We start from the raw sequence: 21,917 nt of genomic DNA, 5'->3' as shown, positions 1-21,917 counted from the left end.
AACACTGTAAAGCTTTCAAGATGTCTTTCTTGTTCTATTTATACATTATCAATTATGTAGCTTGCCATTACAATGCAGTAAATTCTTGCAAATGTGCAGAAACACTGTCTTATTAAAATTTCAAATAAAGAAAAAACGTGGTTTGTTATCTGCCGCCACGCATATCTCCCTCGGATGCGTTACATCTAGTACAGCAAGCAAGCCTGATTAGGATCAAGGTGAATATAATTCAAAGTTGACTATTGATCTGAGGCTGAAAGATGTTGCTCCAATTACACATTCTACATCTCACGCTTCTATAAAAAACAAACGCATCCACTCTGAATCTTTCAAATAATGCCTTGGGCTTACCATTGACAGAAAACACAGTGAAAAGTGAATTAGAAATGGATGTTGTGCTTTGTTTCATTTAAATTTGATCAGCATTGAAAGCATCGTGTGTATGATAGTAACGCGAGCGTTCCAGCTGTCAGCGACCTTGACAACATTTGACGAGTCTCTTCAAAAGCCCTTCACATTGATTATTCAATTGAGATCTCATTTTGAACTTCACGTCCGTCCTTCTGACTGGCAGGGAACTGATTGAGTCTGTCATAAAAGATGACGACTCGTCTCATAAGGGCCACAAGGCACGAGATTCCTAGCAGTCAGATCCTTAATCCCATGAGAATATTCTCACAGAGGAGTTATAGCTTTCAGAGCGACTTTCCTCTCAGAAGTCTCTTTCAAAGCAGCACAGGGTTTTCACATCACCCCTTTACAAAACGTTCCAATTCTGGTCAAATCTCAGACAGTTAAAATTGTTCTATTAGAGGCTTGAATGAGGAATAGGGAAAGACACACGCCCATGACGAAGTAATTATCAAGAGCTCCATAGCTACTGGGAATAACCAGCCTGCGGTGCCATTGTGTAAATGATGGGAATCAGAGACAGAAGGGCATCTCATTACAGAATGACTCCTGCAGGTTTAATTAATACTAATATTGAAATGTATAAAAGCAGGGCTGGACTGGGAGCATAATTCAGACTGGGAATATAACGTCAGCCCAGTTCAATCTCCATACATTAAGATCAGACCACGCAGGATGTCAGAGGGGCAGGGGCTCAAATTAATAAAAGCTAATTTTTGATTATTTAAAATAAACCCATGACCAAGGGGTAGGTTTCATTTCAACATACAGGGACACATATTAAGTTGGGGATCTGTGGGTTCTCTGGCAGAAAACAATTTAAAATCAAACATTTCATTTCCTGCATTCTGGTAAGTTTTAATGCACCGACTTATGGTGGAAAACACAAAATGTTGGTGCCAGATGTCAATTAAAAATCTGAACAAATAAGAGACTATAATGCGTTAAGGCTCTCAGGCATTGTGTATTGCTCTTTATATACAACAATATTTAAGGTGCAATTATATGACAAAGTGATATGTCCTAAACGCAGCTGCAGTATGTTTTGAAAGTAAAAAGAAAAAGAATGCAATATGGGACACAGTGATAGTCCGTATGCTGCTCTTCATCAGAGTTAGGAACCTAAAATAACTCAAACAACTTCAAATCTCACCATCGCAGTAACAGCTTTTAGTTTGTACTCCACACAAAAACTGCTTGCTCCCTCTCAGCTCCACTTTCTCTCGTTCTCTCGTTCTCTTTCATCTGCGGCGTCCAGTTCTTGGCCACGCCGCATCTCTACATCTACGTCTTTGCTCGGTGCTGCCGATGGCCAGTCTGGGCCTGCATAAAAGGCATTTCTGCTTATTAAAGCTTCATAGTTTCTTTGATACATCACGCTCAAATTAAATGAGTTAGTATGATGGCTGTTAAGAAATGTTAATTGATCATTTTTAAGTTTTTTCTTTAGACCCTTTCTCGACTTTTACATGAAGAAACAAAACACACAGACTCATTCAGAATCCGCACAGTAGTGTCTAGCTGTATGTGCATCGCCCATCCTGTTAAAAATAGTCAGAGCCTCTGAAGCATAGCTGACTGCACAATGAAGGTAACTCTTGCCGATAAGTTGAAATGAAAAACTCAACCAAAGTAGTTATTTAGAAGGAATTTTACGAATACCTCTCAAGCAAAAAAAAAAAAGGTCACAATACTGAAATTTGATGAGTCTACAGCTTCGCTTCCTTCAATGCAAATTAGATTAAACCTGCTGACAAGAGCTTCTCCTGTTCCGTTGCTGCAAACTGGCCCAAGTGCAAAGATTTCCGCAAATCAGCAGCGAGGAGAGCCGGGGCAGGAGCAAGTCCTGTTCTTTGATGCCTTACTAGAGGATGAGTATATTGAGTTTTGAGGCTTACGTGAATGACCTTGTAGTTTGCGGGTTATGCATGTCAGTGTGAAGGTGAGGCACATTAAAAAGGCCGTAAAACTTATTTGTCACTGAAATGGAATGAACGGACAAAGCAGCCAACATCCTCTGCTGCACACTGCAAAATAAAGGAAGCCTCGTGTGTCACATGGCATTATGACTCTGTCATTCAGGTCCTCGGTTTTGTCAGGGTTCTTAATATGCTGCTCTGTAAATGCTCTCTAGTGAGGGAGCTCCATTGTTATTCCAGTTCATTAAAAAAAAGCCTATTTGCTGCTTTAACAAAACATGACACGCCTGTTATAATTACAATAGTTATAATGAGATGAACTCCTACAACAACAAAAAACTGTAAGCCTGAAGGTCTAACCCAGACTGAGCCAGTGTGAGTCCAGGCAGAAGCTGCAATATACACACAGAAGGAGCTAAAACATAAATGCTAAAAAGGAAATGAAATAAAATGTGTTCATCTTCTTCATTGAGCGGTTGTCTTGACAAGCTGCTCCCTGTGCTGGAGTGCTCTTTGTCACCACTATACTGCTTATACCCCCTACTGCAAACAGAGCTGAAAGTAAATAGGTCAACTGATAAGATTTCTCGTTTCTCCTTGCAATTCCCATGCTAATTCTATGACTATGTCCTCCTTTGTTTGACAGTTAAAGGATATGATATTTGTTTCCTGGGTTGGATGTTTCACTTCACCTAAAATATCTCCGCAGAAAAACGGAAGATTGTGACTCCTCACTGATGCACCGCCAAAAGTAAGAGGCAAATGGTAATAATGTTCTCTGTGGTTGAACAGCAGCCTCTGCAGAGACCTGTTAAAATAGCCGACTCTGTTTACTGTGTATTTGACCCAGTGGGGAACACACTGGAGAGACAGCGAGGTGAAACCAAATGGATTTTTTTTTCCTTACCTGAGGAAAAACTCCCATATGAGTCATTTTGTGATTGCAGAGCACTGTCTATCAAGATCGCTTGTTTTATTCTGCCCTTTGATCAACTGCTGCGCGGAGAAAGACTAGTCAGAGCAAAGGATGTGCAAGGGAGGAGTGGAAGGCAGAGATGAGAGAGGCAGTGAGGATAACACGTGAGGAAGGGATTGCAGTGTGGTTATCCTGCCGGTATTAATACGGTAGCCAATGCAAAATATGGGTTTTAAATGATGACCTATATATCTCTCATCTAACAAAAAAAAATGTAGGATTAAAAAACATGCTTATACGTGATCTGGGCACTGTTTCAAGAAGCAGACGTATGGAGCTATCTGAATGACTGAGCAGCCCTGTATCAATCCAGCCTTCCAGAAATTACACTCTCAACATGAAGGGGAAACGTAATGAATCAACATAGATGGACAATGTATTTCATGTGTCCTCCCTGCAAAGTCCACTCATATAGCAACTTGAACATGATTACATGGTTGTGTTTTGGAACTAACAGCGCTTGGAAGATTAGGGAAAGATGTCTTTGTGCACTCACCATCCACCCGAAACACTGTAAAAAACGTTTAAAAAACATTGCCGGTTAAAAAATCCAGGCAAGCCAAGCAAAACTTATTGTTTTTTTAACACAGTGCTCTCATTCGATTCTGTCACTGTCCTTTCAGCATCCAACTTTCTCTTCACCCAATCAATCATAATACATGTTTAAGGTTTAACTTTTATTTTTCATTTGTTTTGAATGTTGGGAACAACCTGTACTTACACCCCCCCCCCCCCCAGATATGGACCCTGGATTCCTGGATTATAGTGTGGCTAATACAGAGTTCAGTGGCTCATTGTTCAGCTGTAATTCCCATCATACACTCAAAATGTCAGAATTTGATGCTTACAAGATTAGTAGGGACTTCTCTTTTGCACACTGAATGATGACAATTATACAAAACTCCTGCATTGACAGTAGCTGCAACAGGCCATGTTTTGAGCAAGGCGCACAACTGTCACTGAATGCTTCCTACTGCTATCTAATTTAATATTAGACACTGGGTGTTGGATTTTTCTCCAACACTTTCTATGTCTATAATGCATTATAAACACACTTATAATGCTGATACATACTAGACAATAGTTTGTGTGTTGTTCTTGCATAGATTTAATGATATTTCTTTCATATTTCTTTTCACTTCCCTAGCAAACAATGACCACTTGAAGTCACTTATAATCACATTATAATGCATTATAACAGCTATGATAATGTATCATGAAAAGATTATAATGTATTACAATGATGGTAACTATAATACACTATGATCCTTGCAAAAATATATGTCAGTAAGTTACCAGCAATTATGAAGTAATATGGTAGTTGACCTAATGAGTAATCATAAAATGCTGTTATTTAGTTGTTGAAAGAAATATGAATATTTATGACAGCTTGTAATTATATAACGCTATATAAACATTGTAGGGCCAGCCTTAACGGTTTGAGTGCCATGATTGACACAACAAACCAATTTAATTATTGCCTTTCAAACTCTTTTTTGTTGAGCAATGCTGTTGCATGTGTTTTTTGTGAGTGACAAATCACAGTGTGGACTTCACAGTGTGCACTTTTCTGCTTTAGAAATGAGGTGAGAGAGGAACCTTTCCTAAATGGGCAAATTAATAAATTCCACAGGAGATAAACAAGACATCTATGCTATTTCAATCTCAACATAGCCGGATCATTTTCAGGAAAAAAACACCTCTACTACTCATATAGTAATTATTTACCAAAGACAGGATAATTATGGGATGCATATTGGTACACATAGGCCATATCTTTTGGCTAACTTAGACAGCTGAAGCCTCATATTAGCTTTGGCTGAACTTCTGAATGCATCTGCTATACAGAGCAAGGGCTGTGTACATTGTCCTCCATCTCTTACAGAGCAAAGGCTTGTTAGAAGGGGCCCACTTCAAAGCCCTTATGGAGAAGTGGAATAATTAAATAATAACTCTTTCAGTGTGTATGTGAGCAATTGTGAATATTGAGTAAGACATTCTTGAACCAATCTGACCCTATCTTTTTACTTTTTTATTGGTTTTAACAAACACCTCCAGCCAATAAGAACAAAATGTGTTTTATTGAAGTCACTGCTACAAAAACACCACCAACGGATGGCTTCAGTTTAGTATTCTACTTTTATTTATTGAAGGACCATTGCACTTCCTCCAGCCATGTTTATCAGTTCAACAAACTAAATGCTAACATGAGCATGCTGCTGTAACATGCTGATGCTAAACAGATATAATGCTTACAGTGGTCACCACCTGCCACCAAAGTGGCGGACCGCCCAACGAACCAACGGACTGACGGACTAACAGACCATCATTACCACTCCTAGAGTCGCGTTGCTACGCTGTTTAGAAACAAGCATTTCTAACACTATTATTGCTGTTTTATTTACTTTACAGATAGGAGTAGCTTTAATATCCTTACCCATCAAATATCTTTTTTTCCAGTAATTGCAATTATGTTGAAATAATAACGCATTGCAGATCTTATGAAGTCTCCGATGTCTTTAGAGGGAGTTAGCACAAATGGTTTTATAATTATTCATCTCAGCAAAGTGACTTTACCTAAGGACTGCCTCTCCCCCTGCCTTCAAACCCGGGATCCTGTTGAAAAAAAGTATTATTGAATTTCACAAACCTGAAGTTGTAATGTTGAACTTGTATGGAAGTCAAGTGGGAATGCAGTTCACAGAGATTTAAATGAGGCGCTCACAAAGTTGCATTTCAATAAGATATAACTAGGGGAGAGAACACTAGTTTAATGATAAACAGACAGCGGTGGGAAAAGGGTGCTGGTGGGTTTTGCTCTAGGGTTGCTTGGGGGGCTTTCCTTGATCAGGGATCATGCTCTCAGACTGGCTGATTTGGCAGCATGAGGCCTGAGCCAAAGAATGGCAGAAAGCAACCCAATGACAAAGTCAGAATATCCAAAGAAGCTGATCATCACTAATGAAGTGAGGCCTGAAAAGCAAGTTTAGGCAGAAGCTGAAAAAGTCGGTGAGGCTGTCTCATACGTCAGCTGAGATAAAAATGTCATTAAAAATCAGTTTGGTCTAAGCCCCTACATATAGAATTAGAAATGTGTTAACTTCTGTAACTCCTTTAGTCCCTAAGGCGGTATTTTACAACAGTTGTTGAAAAACAACCTACCCCTCTGTACCCATATATGGAGAAGAAGTGATTCTATTTAAAACTGCAATGGGATGACATGTATAGTATAATGAGAGGTATTATGACAACATCATGTTCGCTGCGATTATTTTTTTCTGTCCACAAAGGATTTATTTTACAAGAATATAGTATGTGTGGAACAGTAGGCCTATTTGGCCAAAGGATCTTGTTTTTTTGTTGATGTTAAATTACCCCAAAGATAATGATGACCAAAAACAGACTTTTGAAGCATACAAACAGGCTGGCATTCAATATAGCAGTCGGTCTGACTAACCTTGTTTGAACATAAATTGTCAAACTTTGCATCATGTTCTGGATCAAAACAGGTCGACAATTACATGTAGATTTGGTTAGATGCTCTCATCCAGAGCGACATACGGCTCTGGTCAGTATGCATTATTAAACCGAGACCATCAGATTTAGATGCCTGGTAGCAATCAGCTCATCACAGCCATTATCTGACCAGCTAGTTGACCAGGCTGACCAGGACAGAAGCCGTGGGCTGATTTAACGAGCTGAATTTATTTTGGGAGCAGAAATATAGCCTATATATATATATACTGTACAGTCTAATTTGCCTTTCGCACATTAAATGATCAAATGGAAAAAAAAGCAGGCCTAACAACGAATACAGTCAAGACAATGTTTCAAGTAAAAAGGAGAGAATGATGTATTAACATACACTAATAATGTTAAAGGAAGCAATCATATTTAATTATTTCTAATTAATTTAATTTAATCTGAATTGTAAAAACAGACAATGCTTCTTTTTTTTTAAGGTTGTTTGGCACTGTAGCCACACCCCATAGCTACTGGAGAACAAATAGTAGCCATATCAATGTGCTTAAAATGTGTTTCCCCATAATGCTAAGATCTTGTGTGAGTCAGCATATCTAAGAAGGACCCCAGCCCCCAACCCTCCTGACAGTCATTTTCATTAATCTCTGAGAAGACATGAGCTAACAGATCGTTTGGAATTATGTTTAGGCTGTTCTGTGAAAATGTGATACAGGGAAAGACGCTTAACCGTGAGTTTGCAGGGTGTGAATGTGCAGGAAACTCATAGTACATAATTAATATAAGTTGGATACGCCATGCATCATTTTCATACCCCAAACGCCCAGCACTTAATCATGAGGAGAGAAGCCAGGTGAACTTTTAATTAGGATTTGCTGAGCGATGTTTGATCTTTTATTACCTTTGCCGTGGAGGTAATATGATGGTCTCTGCCTTTCTGTGCATATCAAACATTGGCTGTGAACATTGACGCTCCCAACAGGAAGACATTTTTAGAGTTTAATGACCATATAGCTTTTACCTGGTGCCATCAAGAGGCCAAACTAATGACTGTATCTCTTGATTTATTGTTCAGACACCTTCAATATTTGCACAGGCCTGCTGCTATGACGAAACAACATAGGCCCTTAGTGGCTTACGATTCTCAGTTATGCACTGAGTTGAATGCTATCTTGTAAACTTTAATAATATTAATAGTCTTTGCTATGTCTGCAGAAACTGATTAATTATCAAAACTGCACTGTAGTTTTCAAGTTTTCCTGTTGGGTCATGAGCTCACTGTATTGGGGAGGAACTGGAAACACAATAACAAGTCATGTTCTTTTTAGGGTAAGCCACTGGGAAACAGCCGCTGCAACCTCCAAATCAGAAAGGGACATTCAAGATTTTTCATTACCTAACTGTCTTTGAATCTGTGCGACTTAGTTTGACCGGATATCTGCAGATTTCTAACAGAGGACAGGTGGAATCTGTGGAAGGTCCCAATAGAAGAGCTCTCAAAAACATAATTAGCTCCAAAACACTCTGCCCAGCTGGGGGAGAAAATTGGTCAGCGGGTTTCTCTAATCGTTTACGCAGTAATGCAATGCAATGAAAATGCTCTTGATTAATGTCCACTGGAACTTAAAATGTCAGCAAGAATGTTGAGTCCCCTCTCCCTACCTCTGGTTCTTTTAAATGAGTGTTAGATAGCCAGGCTGTAAACAGGTGGATTTCACTTGTGTCAATGTTACAATGCTGACTAAAAGATCTGGTATTAGGGCTGGTAATGTGCTGGTGCCAATACATTTTATTTGCTTTTGGTACCAATAACAAAACAATACTTTTATACAAACATTATCTGTGGAGTTAATTTTTAATTTTAACAGTATTGACCACTATACGCTAAAGATTTTACATTTGCGAATTGAATCTGTGGCTGGATCTGTGATTTGATTTACGCCTCTCATGCAATTACAAATGATCCTAGTGTAAAAACTGGCTCTTAGTCCAAAGCAAGGTTAGGGTTTTTTTAAGGCTACACCAGTCATCTTTCCAGATCCCTGATTGGACTTGTGCTCATCAGAAGTTCTGTAAGATCTGTGTAACTAGAGGTACTACATAGCATTCTTAATTGTTGATGCCATTTATTCATTTAAAAAAACATAGAATCAAGTCAGGAAGGGTAGCTGGGATATTATGACGTGCTAAAGTGGCTCTGCTAGCATGTGTTTTCACCAGCAACGCTGGTATTGTTTTCTCACCTTGTGAGTCTGTGTGTGAGTATTTATATTTATGTCTGTCTTCAAGACAACTCTTCAAGATGCAGTCACAAAAGTTTACAGGTGTGTAGTTGAGATCATGATGAAGGATGAGATGCTGCAAGTAGGAGACTAAGCCACAATCTCATGTGGCTGTATAGGAATCATTTCATGAGCATTTTTCAGAGCAGCCTACAGTGCATACAGAGCTTTCTGCGTCTTTTGGATTCCCACGGAGAAATGGATCCCAATAGTTTTCTTCTGTAGTGTTGCTCTGTATATTCTCTAGTGTTTCCCGGATCTCTGCAGAGAACAGCGGGAGAGCAAAACTGTGCAAGAAAGCCATCTCAGCAACATTGACGTACACCCCCTGTTCCTTCAACATGTCAAAGGGGCGTGTGATAAGTGAATGTTGCTGCCGGCGGTATCATGGCGGTAGCCAGATTTATGTTCGCACGGCCGAGATTGGATACCTCAAGATGTGGATTTTGTGACTGTGCTTCACTAAGATTCGCCTTGAGAATGTTCACATCCGACAGATAAAACCACCCTTCAGGACGTGCCAGGTCACATTAAAAAGACAGGCGTGAGTGACCACATCTGTAACAGTCACTTCAAATACATACACAATATAACAAGATACAATTCAACGGCATCACATACTACAGCTTTCAAAATGACTGTAAAAGTGAACCGAAGTATAACCGACACGTTATCAACAAAAAAACCGAATGCATAATACTTCATGAAAGTAGAATTTACTGCAGGACTATTGTATTACAGCTGTACCTAATAATCTGGTAGCTTCAATTCATACTCGGAGCAGTCAATGCCCGGTCTCAATTTCTGCCTTGAGTTATGAGCTGCAGAATCCAAGCCGCAGAGCTGCTATCCAGGGTGAGCTGCACCAGGCTTAATGTTGTTTAAAATCCATGCATCACACCCACGCATCTCCTTGATGCGTGCACACGCTTACCTAACTGCCTTTCTTATTTCGTGTGTATTGAAGAATGAAGAAGACAATGCCAAGCTCTCAGACATCAGTCAAGAGCTCTAATACACATTGCATCACCGTGTGACAGCTGAAGGATGTGGTTGGATAGTGAGGGTTACATTTATCAAACAAGCCTTGTTTAAATAATTAAATAACTGTTCTTTTGTTGCTGACTTACTAGTTCTGTCAGGAACACTAGACTCTTAAGTAAAATTGTCTTGATTCCTACCGCCATAAGACTAAAGATTTGTCGACAGGGGGGTGTTTTTTTTAGCCTCATTTTTCAGTTGTCCCTCACGGGTCTATTTTAACCAGAACAGCCATCTACGCAAGCTGTAATGAACGCACGAAGCATGTCGGCAGCTGCCACCTGAAGCACATTTTTTATGTGTAAAGTTTATTTTCTTCATTTTTTGGGGCAACTACCATGATTATGAGTGCTGCCGAAAAACGGCTGACCCACACCGAGCGCTGTGCTTGAATGCATGCCTTGATTTAGGATTTGAGCTGCTGCTGACATGCTGCTTCCAGTCTGCAGCCTCTGTATAGGTTTGTTAGTCAATATAGATATCTCAACTCAGGACAAATATGGTGGATCGAGCAACTGAACCGAGCAGCAGACCAGCCAAGAATAACAGAATTATTCATGCGATTGACACACTCTCCCATATATTTGACTTTGGCTTATTTGCACACTACAGCCGGAGAGTGCTTTGTGTTTATCTGAGGGATCTGTCTGAGGAAGGTTCACCTCCAAGTATCAGAACTCCCTAACCACTTTAGTAGTTTTCTGTCCTTAAGTCTCCCAGAGGAATGGAGTTAGAGGTGTCTGCACATTTCTGATGGACTCAGTTATAACAAGTGATAGTATGGTTGCATCGAGGCTGATGGCTTTGTTTGGATCCCCGATAAAGTGTTTCTTGGAGCTCAACACTGAGCTTTTGCTGACTTTGGCATCAGGAAAGGAAAAGCCGTCAGGAACTCTCATGTGGTTTCTTCTATTGCCACATCATTTGATACCAGTGACACCGATACTGGTGAATGTTTTTTTTTCTTAGTTGACCTCCCACAAATGACCATAATGAGCGAGCATCTGATTAATAACTGAGGGACAAAGGGAACTCAAATGACAGATGGACGACAAGTGAAGTATTTAGCCTCTGCAGGTTGCACTCAGCATTCCACCTAACTCGGTAATCACTTCTTCTGTCAGTAAACCCTCTTGGTTCAGGGTCAAAAATTGAATTGGTCCTGAACTTGGCTCCAAAGCCATTTTGTGGTTGATTTAAAGAAAAAAAAAAATGTATCTGGTTAAAGACTGCACCATAAAATGACAGCTTTCAGAAATAGCAGTGTTGTCATGAATTGCGATTCATTTCCAGTGACAGAGAGGCAGATTGCTTGTTTGGATGGGGGAATCAGTGCTGAAGTAGTAATATTTATAACATTTAATCCTGAATCTTACAGATATTTTATAAGGTGTACAGCAAGTGTTGTCAAAAGCTGAATGCAGTACATTTATAGAACAGCGCTAAACAAACAGACATATTTTGCCCAGTTAAAAATATGCATAACCAAATAGTTGTCTGTGATTGGTAAATGGAGTTTGTTAAGACTATGGTTAAAATACATAGTTTTCATTGTGTGTTCAAATGTCAAGTTCATGGGATGTATTGCATATTTGTATTTTTATTTAATTTCTTTTGAAAGTCTTCTTTCTGTGTATGTAGTCACATAAGCCTTTGCTTGTTGATTGGCGAACATACATGTAGGAGTTAACAATCTAATGGGATAGTTTGTAATGGGATAGTTTAAATTTGCTACTGTAACCTGTCAAAGGCCGCTTCTGCCGCTAGCTAACCTAGCTCGACACATTAATGGATCTATCTGGACTGTATCCGACCTGGAAACGAAAAACGATATTCAAAGCTACCCGGGAGGAACACATAACTCCAGAAAGGTACCACCCTGCTTTATTTAGCTTTAATGTTTAAGTAAAGTATCCTTTAAAGGTGAGCAATCCGAGAATGGGAGAGTTTCGATTGCCTCCAAACGCTCTCAACATGTCGACGGCAAGCCGGCGGCTCAAAGCTAACGGTGCTAATAGTGTAAACTACGGTGAAAGTGCTGACAGCGCAAACAGTGTTTATCTGAGGGTGAACTGGAGGGTGGGTGTTACGCTTCCTCGACTGCGTTGTCAGTTGGGAGGGCGCTATCAGCTGTAGCTGCCATATGAGAGCAGTGCAGAGTGGCGGCCGTAAGCAAACGAGTGCTCACATGCAATTTTAAGCACTATTTGTGTTGTTGAAGTATGCGCACTTGCTAGTTTACATTGTTCTGGTAGATAAAAGCCGCACATTGGGAATTGCTGCTCATTCTGAGAACAGCTAAGGAGAAACCTGTGTGGCGTGTCAGCTCTCAGTGTTCAAATGAAATTTCATGTTCAACCATGAATGCTACCTTGTCCCCACTCTCCTCAAACACTTATGAGGAGTGTTTCTCCTTGCAGTCCCTTTCTTCCCCCGTTCTTTCTTTCAGTTATGTCCAAACCTTTCAATGCACATCTCCTCTTTTTTGTCCTCTGGTGTAAATAAATAGATAGGTAGTTTAAACAGTTCCCAGAAAATGGCCGCTGGAAACTTTGACTATTATTATTATTATTTTTTTAATAGATATTTTCAAAATAAGCATGAGATATATCATTCGAACGGTGCTGCATTATCTCTATCCTTCATCCCACGGCCCCTGTCACCGGCAATATCACAACACCAGGGCCTTTCCTCAGGTTGCTACCTGTAGATTTGCCCATTAGTTCTGCTCTTGTGTTTAAGAAAGAGAAATCCCAGGTCAGCGGAAGACGGTGAGGGTGAGGAGTGAATGACATCCTATCCAATTACTTGTCACCTCTACACAGGCTGGTGCAGGGACTTGAGGAGACCACATGAGGCAAGCAATTACACGGAAAAAAAAGATTCTGATCACCGCAGAGGTATAGCACACCTCAGCCTGGTCCCCGCTGTATTCTTCATGTCTTAAAGTGATACTGACTTAAGTACTGTGGCAGTCATACGTGTAACCACGTTGATTGTCAGAGAAACCTCCGTAGGGATTTTCCAGCCTAAAATGAAAGTTGGATCTATGTGTATAAACGAGATCTTAGAAGAAATACAATATCTGCTTCGTAGATTAAATACCAAGTGGAATAAGTCCAGCATTGATTTCAAGCGAAGAAGAAGTCCCGTCTGGGTTTGACCAAGAGCCTTTTGTCAGCAAGACAGCGGAACATGATGGCACAATCACGATTAAAAATGAAACATCACTGGAATGGGATTTATTATTGAACATGAGTTATAAAAAACTAGTCCCCTGGCCTGCTGTGCTGACATGACATCACATAAAATGTAATATCTTTCAGTTAATAACATGAGTCTGCAGGAGCAATCAGACACGTTTTTAACAAGTTCTTGAACTATGTATTTGAAGTAACTAATATTAGAAGTGAAGCTGTGTCTACTGTGTCAACATGCCCCCCCATATCAGCAATTACATTTGAAAGTAAGGTGTTATCATATATAACATGTGTTTACTTTTGCAAAACTGACAGGCAAATCTGCAAAAATAACACCAAATTTACACGAAAAAATTAAAACCTTCCCCAAACTTCAATCCATAGATTTTGTCTTGACTTAACAGAAAGGAGCTTGTATTTGCAACATAACCCATTTGAAACTCTCTGACAGCCCACAGCTGTAGGCAGGTTTGCATATAAAGAGAAGAAACAAAGACAAATGTGACTCACGCAATGATCCGGAAACAGGATACTGTATATCAGGCAGAGGGGAAAATAAGAAAGTTAAGATTATTCTTGATCTGTGTTTATGCAGTCATATATACAGATTAAGCTTCCAGAGCTACCAGCCAAGTTTTCGCTGGTTAAAGGTGTGCACTTGGCCTCAAACTTATGGCTTAACAACAAATTTATATTAATTTTATAATTAGTAGTTTTTACATAAAAACATCTAAACAGAAATATTTCAAAATGTGGGATATATTATAATTATGTGATACTGTATTCATGTTTTTGCATTGTTTGTAATTGCTGTTAGTGCAAAGTCAGTCATTCTTGGTACATGGCAAGAACTAAATTGGCTTAAGTAGCCTGGAAGTTCTTTTGAGCAATACATCAGCTGTCCATGTTCATATTCCGCTTTTAAAAGACACAAAAAAGGCCCTACATGCACGTCTTTTTACCTTCCTGCATTCATCATATTGCATATGGTGGTGGTATGTCATGCTAATACTGACTAAATATTATTGATTAGGCACTTAGAAGCCTTCATGCCGGTATTAATAAGATCGTCTTTGTTACTTACCGCATTATGGATTTGAGTTAAATCAGAGCAGAGGAGCTTGAAGGTCCTGCATCATGCTTTATAGAGTGCGAGACTGGCTCTTTGAACCGTCACACATGGAATCAGACTACAGACTCTGGATCAGTCCAAGTCTGTGTGTTTATTTGTCTGTCCGTATATCACACATAATATTTCGGACACCACAGATCAGACTCGCGTTGATGGAAGGAAAAGAGTCTTATTGCTGCACTTTGGCATTTTAAAATGACACTTTTGCGGCTGCAAAGCGGGTTGCATTGTGTTGATTTGGTTAGTTATTGATTGGCCTAAATGGGGATTGCATAACTCAATGGGCACAACATGCGTTAGCGTTGTCTTGATTATACTGCTCGCCATTCAGTTAGCGAATAGACATTCAAATACTGTAGGTCTGGCACTAGTGCTGAAAGGCTGAATACCAAATTACACCAAAAGCCCTTTGGGGTCATGTGTAGAGTATTGCAGCCCCAGGGTAGGTTATTCATTAGTGTGGGATATTGAAGTGCATTGGATGCTTTTCCTCGGGATAATGCATGCTGCAGTAAGGTTCTCACGGTCAAGCCCCAAAACACAAATACTATAATGCATTCACTTATTGAGCATTTATGGTAATGTATGATTAATATTCAAGCAGGAAGGTCAAACTTCTCACAGTAGCTGCCCATTCTTTTTATCATCACAGAAATTTTATTTTTAGCTGCAGGGGATAAGTGTGTTTTTGTCACTTAATTTGCTTGTGAATTGTCCCCCGGCGATGATTTTCAACTTCTTTTCTCTCATTTCGCAAATTGTCTTCGAACCTGCTCCATAAACACTTGGTCAAAATGAGCTGATTCAGGGCTTCTGGAGAGAGATTGACTGCCTGATGATCATCTGATGAATTTTTTTGTATATATGAATGTTGTAATTGAGGATGCACCCCGCTGCTCATAAATTACAAGTGAGACAAGTCACTGACAAGTGTGGCACGGGGGATGGCTCTGTGCATAATGAGGTGCAGCGGCATAGGTATCATTTCATTAAAAAGTGTTGTGACAAAGGACGCATGTATCCAAACAGTCCAACTAAACCCGGGCAGAGAAGTTGAAGATAGATGGTGAGTAAACTCAGCAGATGTTTTTGAGGAAAATGCACAAAAAAACTGCGGCATCGAGAGAAAAGCTGTATAGCTCTATGTGTCACTGCAGCAAGTCAGCAAATGAATTGAACAACATGGAATCAAAAGTGCTGTGCTGTGCTGTTGAAGTAGCATTATTGAACATTGTTAATAGAGATACTTTTCCAGGAACTGAAGTAATGGATGTGTTTCTTTTACAAGCCAAATAAATTGTTTTGGACAGTGCAGTAGATGGAGAAACGGATCATTGTGATTAATAAACGCTCAGAAAAGATAGCCGTTTGGTTTTTGTGACACGTTGAAGCAGAATGCGTGGCTTACAGAAGCATCTCTGGGCGTGTGAAATCCAGCTGCTCTTTAGAGTTCAAAGCAGCCAAACACAACATCGAACAGTCTCAAAATGGCGGCAAGAAGTTGGAAGCGCCAAGAAATCGCTTAAGACTTTACCGACCTGACTCAGTGATGCTTTCACCAAATGTAATTAAAGAGACCAGAGAGGCAAAAGATTGGCCAGTGGTGAGTGTAGTTTTCTCTCGACGGAACGCTGCTGTTTAAGAGACAGTTTACTGCTTCGCTGTTTGCTTCTTCTTTGTCTCCTTCTGTCTGGTTTCGGGGCACAGTGGAGATTGCTTTTGCTGTGTTACTTGTTATTGTCGTACAGCCTTTGCTACCATTTGTCCAACTTAAGGGTGCAACGGAACAATGATGCAAAAGAGTGGACATGTTCTGTTACACCGGCTGAGTTCAATTCCTGCCTTTTCCTGTATCGTATGAGTCGGCACAGCCTCTTGCACAGTTACTTTCTTTCTTATACCCGGACGTACGTAAATGGAATAGTAAATATAGCAGGGGCCCCCAGGGGTACTGGAGCCCCCCCCCCGGGGGTGTAAGCAAGGCGACTAAGTGCGTCAGGAATGAAGGAGCAGTGGGTGGCTTGTTCCTCCTGAGGGGCTGACAGATGCTGAAGCTGACAGATCGAGAGAGTGATTATTCCGAGCTTAGGAGATAGTGCTTGTGTTAGCTGGCTCCCCTGGCAGCGGATTCGCTCCCAATCACACCTCCATAAATCAGGCACACATATACTGGTACAGCGGGGAAACATCAGCATTGAGCAAAGGTGGCCATGCTGATGAAAGAGTGGTTATCATGAAAGAGCGCTATCAGTGACCGCAAGAGCAGTGCACTTAGCTGCTCGTTGTTGACAGAACACTGGAGGTCTTTAAGCTTAATGGCTGCTCATATCTATTATTTGTGGAGGGCTTTTCATGTCTATTTTAGGGTGTAACCCATTTGAGATTTTTTTTTTTAGTCTTGTCACCTTTTACTGAATTGAGAACGTCACAGTGTAGAGCTGGAATGTTGGAAGTTGGGGTACGACTACACTTTTTGAAGTTAAATTCAACTGATATCTACCGTCTAATGGGTCTAATTATAATGTTTTCATATACAGTATGTACTGTGGACGTTTTCACGGCATTGAGTGATCTTGGGTATCCTCTTCTCTCTTCTGACAGAAACAACATGTCTCTCCTGTTCAAAGCGCTGCTAGTGTCTTTGAGGCTGTAAACAAATAGCCTGGCACACATCATCTATAGCTCAAGCTATCAATTCAAACTCAAGCGAAACCATGTACGCTCAGTTTAATGAGGCGCCCTAATTATGCATTGAAAAATACAAACTAATGAGCGAAAACATGCACATACGATGGCACATACTGCACAGGAAATCTGAACAATTGTGCTGTTCAAAGGGCACACTTATTGGTGAAGTTTCACTTTTGGCAATGCATGGATATAAAACAAGTTAAATTGTTACGGCAATAAAAAATGTTTTCTGATCCAGTTTAGGCATTCAGCCCTGGTTCTATTTTCAGCTGTTTTTGCTTGGCCTCATGTTGTACGCAGCTCATTTTCAATGTGGCCTGTATAAAAGAGCTACAAATGGCTTTTTGCTAAATGGAGCTATTGTAACCAAATAGTTTCTGCCTTCAAGTGCCTAAAATGTTATCTCTTAATAGAGCTCTATTCCCATAAAGCAAAGGGTTTTTCCTCGTTAGCTATCAGTCGGCTGCGCTTTTATTGACTGCTGCATTCCAGTGTCTCCAATGAATTTCTTATGGATTTCTCTACACTATTGTGTTGTCCTCCCTTTTAATACTCGGGACAGCCTAAATTACTACACCCTTTAAAAGGCAAATAATGTAATTGTTCAAAGCAACTCTAACATCTACAATTTGAATGGTTCAATACCAGCCACGTGTAGGTTCACATATCCACAGAACGACGTGTCCATGTCTTTGCTGTTTATGATACCTATATTGAGTATTTTTCCATTTGCACCACATACAACATTATACTTCTGCTGGAGTACCCTCAATGTGTTTTGCACTGTGTCAGACAAAGATGGACATGTTCTCATTACTGCAGCTCTTTATGTTTATCTGGATGTCTTACATAGTTTCTGAAATGAAGCCAATGGACAAATCATCAATCTTTTTTCCGGTGTTTGAAAACGTCTTTGTAAATTATAATAATAGTAATAATGCCTTTGGTTTCTTATCCTTTGAGTTGTGTAAGACAAAAAGATCATATGAACATAATGATGTTGGTTACACTGTAAGCCCCCCATTAACATTGCAAAGCCAAGACGAATAAACTCAATGATGTGCTTCGATGAACTATGAAACTGTTCGGCAGATTGAAATGTTGCTTCCTTAAGCAAGAAGCAGCAGCTTCAAAGCAGTGTTGTCGTGTCAATAATTGGCCAAGGAACAAAGTGTTAACAACAGATTTCACTGGCATGAAAGGGCATGGAACAGTTTCAGTGAGTTGTCATTCGAAAGCCATTTAGGATGCAGGAGGATCTCATTATTACATCGATTAAATTCCAATTAGAAGCAATGAATCAAATTATCCCTTTCATAGCATGTGGCAAAATGGCTGGATGAGAAGTGAATGTGACTGACAGAGATAACCACATCATATCAGCAAATTAATTTAATTAATTTATTTATTTTTCTGATTTACGTCTACTTCTTTTGAAAATGAAGACAAAAGGTCGAATTTTTTTAATGGGGCACAAATTTGTTTTTGGATCAGGATTCATGAATCACAAATATATCTAGCATTTTATAAGATTGCAATTGAATTAGCCTCTTTCATCACCTTAATCTACATATTCTGCTGATGTTAACACAACGGTTATCACTATATTATAGCATTTTACGGTATAGATTTGAGGATGTATTGAAATCAAGTCTCAAGTCTTCAACAAAATGAGCATTATTAACAGGCGCTCCAGTCAATGAGAGAAATCCACTTTATAAAAGAATTGTAGCAACCAAAGAAACAGAGTTGCAGGTGGTTGCCTGTACATGACTGACAACTATTTTATTTTTTACAAGAGAAGGAAGTGAACTGGGCAATGTGTGTGTGTGTGTGTGTGTGTATGATAGCAGCAACATTTAATACACACCAATGTGACAACCTTGCTATTATTGCAATCCATTCATTCATTATCTGCACTGAAAACTCACCACAGCCAGTCTGTTCATTTTTAGCCGACATATTTAAACGTTTTTTCATCCCATATGAATAAATAAAATGGTCAGCTTTCTTTTCTTTTCAAATGGGTGAGTGATACATTTATGAGAATAATATCCTCACCATCTGTAGACTTGGCTGTGAATAGTGTATACTTCCCTACTTCACATCAAAAGTAGTGTGTGGTCAGCCTTGAATCCATCTAAGTATCACATTTTGAGCTACAATTTGACGCTGACGCGAGTTTTCACAGTGGGAAAAAAAAAAGGTATCAGCAATTTTGTTCCCTTTCTGACCACAGAGTACTTTTACCTCCCGCTATTTGTCAGAGTTGGAAAATCAGTGTGCTTCGTCGCACACACACTTTGATGTTTCCAAGAAGTGACTGCCAAGTGCGGCTCTGTTTCACGCTGCAGAAATCCACCACATTAACACTCATAAATGAGGGTGAAACCTGAAAACTTAACTGTGTGGGTAATGTATTTTAACTAAGTGAGACAACAGGACTTTGCACGTTTGTGAGCGTACAGCTTAACTTGGCTGCTTAGATAGTGTTAGTTGCCTAAGCTTCAAATATGACTGATAATGTTCACATTATTCTTTTCCACAATATCTAGGCTTCAGAGTTTGTTACGTCAAATGTAACCGGAGCAGAGATTAGAGATATATTTCAGGATACTTCATTATTTCATGAGGAACGTGTATTTTTGAAGCGCCACACTGTTCTTCTGACACTTCAATCTTTGCATAGAGACCTATCAGATATAGACTTCATCAACTTTCAGAACTTGTGAGATATGAAATGTAATTAAGAACAGTTTGTCAGTTGATATTTTTAATCTGCGATGCTGTTAGCGGTTCCTGAATCTACCAACATACAAAAATGCAATTGTGCTTCTCTTTGGGTTTTTGCGATGTACAAAGAATTACTCAACAAAGGCAGTTCGATGTTATTGTCAGTTTCTTCTCTTTTGCAGACAATTATTTTACTGCTGAAATTCCTTTCAAGACTGGTTCTGATTGTAGTCTTAAATGACAGCAATGGTAATTGCACATTAAGATAACTCAAATCCTTAGTGTGTCTCAGAGTCAGACCACAGGAAAACACTGTTGTGTCTTGTTTGGTTTGGGTTGTTTTGAATAAAAAAAAGCAATAATCTTTGTTCAAAAGATCTATAAAAACATGTGCAACACCTCATCTTTGTAGACGAGATGTTGAACCGGTAGCTGTATTGACATGAAATGAATACAAATAATGGTAAAAACAAGACTTAGATTTAAAGAGATCACAAAGAAACAGCATATCTATAACACCCGACCAAAGAGCAACTGTGGTGCCCCAGCTGGCCATGTCTTTCATAGCCTATACTGCTCAGTTTGGGATCAAGAGGCCAAGTGAATCTAGTCCTTTGTGACCGAGAAACTAACCTCGTATTTTTTATATTGATATTTGCCAGTGGTTCGATGACTTTAAAAAAAAAAAAAAATTTGTTCCTTTCTTCCCCAAGTTCATGAATAAAGCAATCACGGAGGTTAAGTGAATGGCATTGAATTGTGCTTGATTGCAACCTGCCAGATAACTGCAATTTAAATCATTTATTTTTAAAGCTGCAGGTTTTAATGAAAATGCCCTCTCCATGTGTCTTTTCTTGGTTGCAGGCCAGTGGGGTCAGTGTGTCGGGGAGGAGTGTGGTTCTGGCGGGCTTCAGACAAGGACAATATGGTGTGTCCACATGGAGGGCTGGACTACCCACCATTCTCACTGTCAGCACGTGGACAAGCCAGAAAGCCAGCGGCACTGCTTCAAGGTCTGCGACTGGCACCAGAACCTCTTTATCTGGGAGGTATCAGACTGGGGGGGCTGCGTTCTTGTCTCGTTCTTTTCCAACGAGCACAAGCCGAGGACGGCTGAGTGCATCACAGCACAGCATGGCATCCAGAGGCGCAAGGTCCATTGTGTGCGTACTTCAAACCGTACCACAGTCACCTTGAGGATATGTGAGTTCTTTTCCCAGAAACCACCCGTGGAGCAGGCGTGCCTCATCCCCTGCCCCCAGGACTGTGTGGTTTCAGACTTCACCTCCTGGTCCAGTTGCAGCAAAACATGTAGCGCTGGCCTGCAGCATCGGACACGACATGTCCTGGCCACACCGATGTACGGAGGTGCAAGCTGCCCCAACTTGACTGAGACCAGGACTTGTTCCGGCCTTGTTGACTGCCCTGCTGGGGAGAGCGAGTACCAGTACAGCCTTAAAGTAGGGGCCTGGAGCGAGTGCCGACTACCCCATCACAAGGATGCCCTGTTAAGTGGCAGGACCACAGTGGACTTCAGCTCCAGCTCCAATGAGAGCAACACAGTCATTTTGCACACACAGGCTTCTCACCACCACCACCAGCATCGTCATGCGCACAAGAACCCCATGTCGTGGGAACTGGAGGTGGGATACCAGACACGACAAGTCCGCTGCACACGAAGTGACGGCAAGAATGCTATGTTGAGGTAAGCCAATCACAAGTGTCGTAAGGTGCAGCACTTTTCATACAGCCAGAATGGAAAAAAAAGAGATGAACCTGAAAAAGAGGGTACATCTTAAGGTCTGAGAAAAAAGCGAGATGGATCTGTGAAAAGAGCTGGTTTGTAGGTCGTCAAGGGAACAGACCGTTAACTGGATTCTTCCTACATTAAACTTTCCACTGTTTCCACTGATGTAGCACAAGAGGTGAGTTTTGTTAAATGTGCTCTGTAGCTGAATGTGGGTGTCTGTAAGGGGAAATAGTCCAAATGGAATCGATTATTTATATGGTTCTTCACTCGTATTGTATCGAAACGTGAGAATAACATGATCA

At 40.2% G+C, this 21,917-nt stretch overlaps 1 protein-coding gene across 3 annotated transcripts in view; it reads left to right on the top strand.

Annotated features, from left to right (window-relative positions):
- Window positions 1-21,917, top strand: part of thsd7ba (thrombospondin, type I, domain containing 7Ba) — a 138,391-nt gene that overhangs the window by 38,141 nt on the left and 78,333 nt on the right. For all 3 annotated transcript variants that reach the window (XM_031858667.1, XM_031858665.1, XM_031858666.1), the window contains exon 4: window positions 20,730-21,570. In XM_031858667.1, the coding sequence (XP_031714527.1) occupies window positions 20,730-21,570 (841 nt within the window). The remainder of the gene's footprint in view (window positions 1-20,729; window positions 21,571-21,917) is intronic.

The sequence above is a fragment of the Anarrhichthys ocellatus genome, unplaced genomic scaffold (genome assembly GCF_004355925.1).
Source record: "Anarrhichthys ocellatus isolate YVR2014 unplaced genomic scaffold, GSC_Weel_1.0 scaffold20, whole genome shotgun sequence".
NCBI classification, from domain to species: Eukaryota; Metazoa; Chordata; class Actinopteri; order Perciformes; family Anarhichadidae; genus Anarrhichthys; species Anarrhichthys ocellatus.
This window is presented reverse-complemented; position numbering and strand designations above follow the sequence as displayed.